General features: G+C 38.9%; 1 protein-coding gene across 4 annotated transcripts in view; it reads left to right on the forward strand.

Moving 5' to 3' along the window:
• The window catches only part of LOC143036399 (major facilitator superfamily domain-containing protein 9-like), a 51,955-nt gene extending 46,349 nt beyond the window's left edge, over positions 1–5,606 (forward strand). For 2 of the 4 annotated variants that reach the window (XM_076203727.1, XM_076203728.1), the window contains exon 7: positions 2,301–5,604. In XM_076203727.1, coding sequence (XP_076059842.1) covers positions 2,301–2,489 — 189 coding nt within the window. In that variant the 3' untranslated portion in view covers positions 2,490–5,604. Of the gene's footprint in view, positions 1–2,300 lie in introns of all 4 variants that reach the window. The other 2 variants (XM_076203726.1, XM_076203725.1) reach the window with 2 other exon arrangements.
• The last annotated feature ends 3,089 nt before the right edge of the window (positions 5,607–8,695 follow it).

The raw sequence follows: 8,695 nt of genomic DNA on the forward strand, positions 1-8,695 counted from the left end.
AGAATGTATGTGTAAGTTTTGTAGTCTTCGTAGTCATAGTGTTTGAGCTGCCCATCAGAATTTTAGTTGTAATGTTGTCGTCCATCGATGGCCACTAAAATGTAGAATGTGTTCTACATTTGAATTGGTGGTGAAGGAAACTCAGGCAGAATTCTTGGTTTTAATGCTCCAGTTGAGGATCTATTCTGTTCTACATACATGGCAACCCCTCAGCAAAGTTTGGAGGGTTGCCAGACATGTATACCAAATATTTACAAAAGTTGCCATATGAGGAATATATGGAAGTTGGGTCGCTTCAGTCAAGGTCTCAGCCGATCGGTTGCGGGTGGCTGACCCGAGGATGCAGCGCTTCTGTCTTGACCTGAGTGCCCAGAATCTTTAGTTGTCAAAAAGGGTGTTGTCAAGAAAGGTTGGATGGTTTGGTCACCGAAAACAATGGGCCTTGGGACAGTAGTCTTGTCATTGAAAGTACCGTCCCACACGAAAGACTACTTACTAAATTAGCTTTGCATGGAATAAGTGGTAGCCTATTAGGTTGGACTAGTAATTGGTTGAATGATCGAAAACAGAGAGTTGTTTTAAATGGAAAAACTTCTGAATGGAAAAGTGTTGCAAGTGGAGTTCCTCAAGGTTCCGTTCTTGGGCCACTTCTATTCATAGTATATATAAATGATATAGACCATGGACTAAAATCTACTGTTTCCAAATTTGCTGATGATACAAAACTGTGCGGAGTGGCAAATGATCACTCAAACCAATTAGATATTCAAGAAGATTTAGATAAATTACAGCAATGGTCTGAAAAGTGGCTAATGAAATTTAACACAAGTAAATGCAAGGTAATACACATAGGTAAAAATAACAGTAAGTACGATTACAAGTTATTTGGAAATTCGTTAACAAAAGTGGATAGTGAAAAAGATCTCGGCGTAATTATCAGTAACGACCTCAAATCATCCAAGCAGTGTATTTCAGCCTCTGAGAAAGCGAATAAGATTCTAGGACTGATTGCGCGATCTTTTGATTTCAAAAGTCCATCACTCATTAACAAGCTATATAAATCGTTAGTTCGTCCACATTTGGAATATGCTGTTTCCGTATGGTCACCGAATCTCATTAAAGACATTGACAGATTGGAAAGAGTACAACGGCGAGCCACAAAACTGATTCCAAATATCAAAAATAAATCATACAAAAATCGACTAAAACATATGAATCTGTTTTCCCTAAAAAAGCGTAGACTCAGAGGTGACTTGATACAGGTCTTTAAAATTCTAAAGGGAATTGACAACATCAAAAGTGACCAAATTTTTACATTGAATGAGAATCAGACAAGAAACAATGGTCTCAAACTGTCCGGAAATAGATTCAATTTGGAAGTAGGTAGAAACAACTTTGCCAACCGTGTAGTTAATGAATGGAATAAACTTCCTGCACAGGTAGTGCAATGTAGTTCAGTTCAAAGCTTTAAGAATCATTTAGATAAATACCTAAGTAAGATGCTGTAATGATTATAATTTATCTTATATTATTTGTTTTTGTTTTGTTATCATTTGTCTGTCTGATTTTTATTTATTATTAGTTGTATGTCAATTTATTATTATTTACTATTTACCTGTTTGTTTATTATTTAACTATACCTATGCATTTATTTATGTATTTTATTTGTTATTTACATTATCATAGTTTTTATTTATTATTTTATTATTAATATGATTTTTTTTTCGCATCCGACCTAGATATGGATCAAAAGGTCTCCTGTCGGTATGCTCCGCCTTTGTAATCCTTTGTAATCCTTTGTAAATGTGTGTGCATGCGTGTGCATGCAAGTATGAAGGGAGACACAGCTACAAAGATGCGCAAGTCATCAAAGTGGTGCACACCTTTCCATGTCTAAGATTTGACTAAAATTTCTTCTTTCGTACCTACCAAAACCAGAAAAAGTGTCTTCATTATACAGTTGAAACATCTTAGGCATTTGAAGGCCTCTGTTTACATTTAATTTCAGCATAGTTGACATTTGGCTCAAAATGATAATTTCTATTTTCTTACATTTTCACTGATTAGATTAATTTAACAGTGGAGATAAATATTTTTGGGTAACCACAAATGGTCCCCCTTCCATTCAATACAAACCAGGCCTCTTGTTTTCCTTGCACTATTGAGAATTTTCATCTTATTCAAAGCCTTTGGAGCTCTAGTTTGGAGGTGTTGTATGTGTTTTATAGAGTATAGAAATGTAGTGTGAATTTTATATAAAAAACATTATTATAACTCAAATTTGTTGTTATTTTTTCCAGATTGGTTCAGTGACTGGATTTAGTCAAAGCATCACATCCATATCACGTATGATGACTCCCCTTATTGCTGGAATAACTCAGGAGATAAGTGTATATGGACCTGGTTTGACTGGTACTTTCTCAGCAGGAGTGGGTGCAGTCCTGGCATGCATTTTGTCACGTAGGACTCCAAAAGTCAAAGAAGAATAAATGGGTTCATGACAGCTAAAAACAGTGATCTTGAAAGTAGTGAACCAGTAAAAATGTTGAAAAGTTTTAAGATTAATTCAGAGAAAGATTGACTTGTGGTCTGGAAAATACTGATCACACATGTGCAATGGTTAAAAAAAAGTATTAGGGTTCAGAATGGGAAAATTATTAGGACAACATGAATTAAGGAAACCAAAACAAAGTACTGGATATCACCATATGAAATTGGAGTGCATTGTTAGGGGGTAAAACCTGATAGAATCAAACTTTTGACAAGATTAATATATTTTTTGAGATATATGCAAGAGACTAAATAAAACACTGAAACAGGCTATTTAAACATTTGATAAAAGAGATTATCATCTACTTAATATTAATTTGTGTAATCATTTATTTTTGGGAGGGTCCTGATTGAGAGGATAAGGAGAGGAACAGAGGGAGTAATTGGTGAGGAACAGTGTGGATTTAGGACAGGTAGGGGTTGTATGGATCAGATTTTTCTGGTAAGACAGATATGTGAGAAAACTAGGAAAAGGTAAGGATGTTTTTTGGGCTTTTATGGATTTAGAAAAAGCTTATGACAGGGTAGACAGGATAGGAGGAAAGCTGTTAAGAGCAGTCATGAGTTTTTACAAGAGTAGTAGAGCTTGTGTTGGAATCAGAAATGGAGAGAGTGAGTGGTTTGAGGTAAAGGTGGGACTTTGCCAGGGATGTTTTATGTTGCCCTGGCTGTTCAATTTGTACATGGATGAGGTGGTGCAAGAGGTAAATGCAAGAGTAGTGGGTCAGGGATTGGAGATGGTTAAAGAAAATGCAGAAAAGTGTTAGATAAGCCAGTTGTTGTTTGCTGACAACACTGCACTTGTGGCAGGATCAGAGGGATTGAGGAAGTTAGTGACAGAGTTTGGAAGGGTGTGCAAAAGAAGGAAGTTGAAGATAAATGTGGGTAAAAGTATGGTGATGAGATGTACAAGGGGAGAAAGTGGCAGCTGACTGGAAGTGAATATTAAGGGAGACTGGAGGAAGTGGATAGTTTTAAATACTTGGGTGCAAATGTGGTGGGAAAGGAAGGAATGGAGGTGGAGGTAGAATGTAGATTGAGAGAAACAAGTAAATGCCTTGGTGGATTAAAATATGTAATGAGAAATAGACATTTGGGAATGGATGCTAAGAGGAGATTGTATGAAGGAGTGATTTTGCTGACAGTACTGTATGGGGCAGAAACATGGAACATAAGAGAAAAAGAGAGGAGTTTGAATGAGAGATGAGGTGCCTGAGAAGTATGATAGGGGTTACTAGGCTGGAAAGAGTGAGAAATGAAGTGAGGAGGAGAACAGGGGTGGAAAGAGAGCTGGAGATAGGGTTAATGAAAGAGTATTGGGATGGTTTGTACACATGGAAAGAATGAGTGAAGAAAGATTAGTAAAAGAGGTTTGGAAAGCAGAGGTGGAAGGAGTGAACATGAGGGGGTGACCAAAGATGAGATGGATGGGTGAGGTAAAAGGGGCATTGAGAAAGAGGGGAATGTCTGTTGAGGAAGGATGGGAGAGGACAGAAGACAGAGGTGAATGGAGAATGGTTGTATATGGATGATGCTGTGATGCATGGGGGGAGTGGGTGGGGGATGGGGGGTGAGGGAGTGTGTTAGAAATAAATTGATGCAGCCCAAAGGGATTTCTCCCCATCTTCTCCCTTTCTACATTAGGGGACAGGGGGGTTGGATCACTGATTTAATGAAGTGGCCTTGCTGTGGATGTGCTGTGTCTTGCAACACTGCTTCTGACCCAGGGCAGTGGGCGAGATGCTGGGATTACCTGTCATCCAGGAGGAGCCAAGATAAGAGGGAGGGAGGTGGGTGAATGGGAGTAGATGTGGGGATGGAATGGGTGGGAGTGGTTTTTACTGTATGCCTTTGTTTTTTGGCCACTTCCCTTGTAAGGAGGAAAAAGCCTTTGATATATGTATGTATTTATTTTTGGTAGCATGTGTGCTGTAGCAGTTGTAATATAATGTAATATAATGTAATGTGTAATTTATAACTGCGTATTTATCTATGCACATTTTCTAGCATAGCAAGTAACCAATGCAAGCAGCTTACTCCATCTCATTCACCCTAGGTCGTAGGCCTCCTGCGTCTCTGCCTGGACATACAGAGTTGCCACATCTAACCTATCTACATAGGACATACGTATATTGTATATACAGAATTACATTATGAGCATGCTAAGGTGTTACATGAAAAGGTAGGGCTGGATTCAGATAGAATATATGCATAGGTCTTCATAGTTATATATCATACAATGTGGCATCGACATATTGGCGTATGTTAGGTTGCTGCACTAGAGAATGCATGTAGATAAATACACAGTTATAACAAATAATTCCAACAGTCGTCCCCGGACTCAAACCGAGGTCTTGTGAGATGCAAGGCTGACGGTTCGAGTCTGGGGATGACTGTTGGAATTATTTGATTGACATTGCCATCATCAGCAATTCTATTCAGGTCACACACTGTTATAAATTACACATTACATTATATCATTACAACCACTACAGTGTTGTGTTGTTAAATTTTGAAATATTCAAAAGTTTGTGTGCTTGTGGCATTATTGTAAGCATGCTGGTCTCACCTTCACTTAATTAAAGGTTTGGTCTCTGCCCAAACAGTCAAAATGCACAGAGCAAAGGAGACAGCTTCAGCTGCAGCTATACAATTCCTGGTGTATGCTCCTCACCTTCTTCTTTAAAAGTTTGATGTAAAACAGTCATAATTTTTACTTGAAGTAAAAAGGAAATGGAAGCTCTTACTGAAGGGATACCAAACATCTACATAAAATAGGCTGGTAGCAATAAAAATAAATGGATAAGCAACCTCATCTTCCACACCTTCTCCACCCACTCCATACCAGATGGCTAATAATAATGATACATACATACATACATATACCAAGGCTTTTTCCCCCTTCCAAGGGAGGTAGCCAGAAAGGGAAAGGCATAAAAACAATCCCACCCATTTCATCCCTAAATACACTCCACACCCCTCCCACCCTCCCTCTCATCTGAGCACCTCCTGGATGACGGGTCATCCCTGCACCCTGCCCACCGCCCTGGGTCAGAAGCAGTGTCGCAAGACACAGTACATCCACAGCAAGGCCGCTTCATTTAATCGGCGACCCCCCCTCTCCGTCCCCCTTTGCATATAAGGCGAGGACGGGGAGAAATCCCTTCGGGCTGCGTCAAAATTCACTCACACATACTACCCCACCCCCCACCCCCCCACCCATTTCTCCTCATGCAGTCACAACATCATCCATATACAACCATTCTCCACTCACCTCTGTCTTCCGTCCTCTCCCTTCCTTCCTCAACAGACATTCCCCTCTTCCCCAAAGCCCCCTTCACCCCATCCATCCACCTCATCCTAGGACGTCCCCTCATATTCACTCCCTCCACATCTGCCTTCCATACCTCTTTTACTAGTCTTTCTTCACTCATTCTTTCCATGTGTCCAAACCATCCTAATATTCTTTCATCAACCCTATCTCCCAAATCCTTTTTCACCCCTGTTCTCCTCCTCACCTCCTCATTTCTCACTCTATCCAGCCTAGTAACCCCCACCATACTTCTCAGACACCTCATCTCAAACACATTCAAACTCCTTATAATAATGATAATAATAATAATAATAATAATAATAATAATAATAATAATAATAATAATAATAATAATAATAATAATAATAATAATTGTTTCCAAGAGTTCATCTGGCTGGAAATTGCAGCTCCACAGTAGTCTGCAAATCCTTGGGTCCTCCTGAATAACTCTCCAGATAGAAATGTTATACTTTTTGTGTAGTATTAGTGTGAGTCTCTTTCTATTTCGCCAACTGAGTTTCTGGGCTTGTTCCAAAGACCAGGATCATTGAGGCTGCACCGACGGGTGGAAGTGGGGTGTGTTGTAGTGTCTTGCATCCTGAAGATAACAAGGGCTCACGGGATCTCTGGGTTGCCCTGCAGGTTGCTGATTCCTCTTGGATGTCAGCATTGCCCTGGGTGGGTACACCACCACCATGTCTTACCTTACTCTTAACATACCCAGACAACATAACATCTCTATGAATGACTTGTGGGTCAACTTGGTTACTGTTGCTGGGTACATGGGAGCCAAGGGTAAGCTGCAAGAAAACTAGGGAAACAGACTGATTGATTGATTGATCACCAGATAGGATTAGGAGGAGGGTTATTGCTAGTTGTCAACTCTCTTTATATGATAGTTGAAGTTGATAAAGAGAGATTTTGGGCATAGTCCATAGACCTAGTGCCTGCACCCAAGAAGTAAGGAGGTTGGTGGGATATGAAGATTAGTGGTGAAGTGATTATCTTTATCCACCTTGCAGGACCACCACATGTGCAGGTATCCATCATTGAACCCTGCAGGTTCTAACATTTTCTATACTGAAGGGGTACTACCACAGAACATCATTTGTACCAGGTGACACTTCTTTTTATTTTGACTGCTGCCTAGGTTTTCCATCTTTGTGGTACCCCAGTGTTAGTGAAGAAATCATCCTATCTTGATTAAACCTGCTGTAATAGGTGGCAATTATCCTTTTGTTGCAGCTGCTGCTAGGCTCTTTTTAATAACCTGTGTGATACCTTATTAGTAGCAGTGAGTTCAATCTGTCTTTAGTAACCTCTTCACATTTGGTGGATTTCTATCATGGCTACTGCCAGGATGATTGATTCAGATATGTATCACCCTTATGATTGCTAACTTGTTAATAAGATATCCAAATGGTTTATCTATATCTGTATACCAAGGGCTTCTTCCTCCTTATAAGGGAGGTCACCAGAGTCAGAGGCATGCACCCACTCCCACTCATTCCACTCCCATGTACCACCCTTGTTTCCCTCTTATCTGAGCTCTTTGTGGATGAAGGATCATGACCTTTCATTCACAAGAACAAAAGGATAAGTGTCTCCAGTATGGAAGGGATTAATTGTGTTGTATGTTTTTTGTGCACAAAAAATAATGATGTTTGTTAATGGATGAGTGACTCTTGTTGAAGAATGCCCCAGACTACCTAAGAGAATAATCAGTGTGGCATCTTTGTTTGATTTGCCAGTCTAGTAGAAGTCAAAAGGACTGCCATATTAAATGGCAGTAAGAAGTTCAAATTGAATTTAATTCGTATTGATGCTTGCTGTTCATCCTCTTCTTGAGGTATCTATTAATCCCAGAACCAGAACTAAACACCAATGTTTTCTCATATGTACAGTAGATGACTTGACAGTAATAACCCAGCATGGTAAATACGAAATGGCAGCAATCAACCAATCCATTGACCTTGATCTCTCTTGCTAAAGACCTACAGCCTCCTGGGGATGTGAATGTGTTTCTGTGTGAATGTTTTGCGTGGTTTGGGTGGTAGGTTGTGGTAGATATTTGAGTAGAATGCTGCTGGTGTAGTGTTTTGTTGTATTCTGTTGGTCATGCTTGTTAGATGTATTTACCTAGTTGTATTTCACAGGACGAGAGATATGCTCATAGTGACCCGTTTTTGTATCTCTCCACATCCAGTTTATTCTTAAAATCATGTATAGTTCTGTGTGTGTGTTGTTAAGGGCTCTGTCATAGAAATGTGTTCCTATCATTTTCATGCAATATTCTATTGGGAGTATTTTTGTTTCTTGTAGGTGTCTTGTAGGGGGTGGTTTTAGTGCAGCCCTCTTAGTATTCCATTTTGTAGTATTTGTAAGTTTGTGTTTGATTTGCTGATTGTTGAGAACCATACTGTGGAGGCATAGTCAAGGGTAGTTCTCATGAATTGTTTATTAATGGTTATTAAAATTTCTTTGTGTTGTCCAAAGTTAATGCTTTTTTTATTTTTGTTGTTAGATCTTTGACATGTAGGCTGAATGTCATACAAGTATCAGAAGTTGGACACAGAATTTTTGGGTTCCTTTCTAATGGAAAGGTTTGGTAATTTGATTTTAATATATATATATATATATCTATATATCTATCTATATATATATATATATATATATATATATATATATATGTATATATATATATATTCCTATTAAATGCTAAAGCAAAAGTGGCGTCAATGATTTTAAGAGAACATTTCTCTAACTCTCTGTATTTCCCTTTTTCTTCATATTTCAAACTCTGAAGGAAATAGTAAAAGGCTTCAGAATGGT

This window comes from Oratosquilla oratoria, chromosome 20 (genome assembly GCF_046742065.1).
Source record: "Oratosquilla oratoria isolate Oo_2021 chromosome 20, ASM4674206v1, whole genome shotgun sequence".
Taxonomy (NCBI): domain Eukaryota; kingdom Metazoa; phylum Arthropoda; class Malacostraca; order Stomatopoda; family Squillidae; genus Oratosquilla; species Oratosquilla oratoria.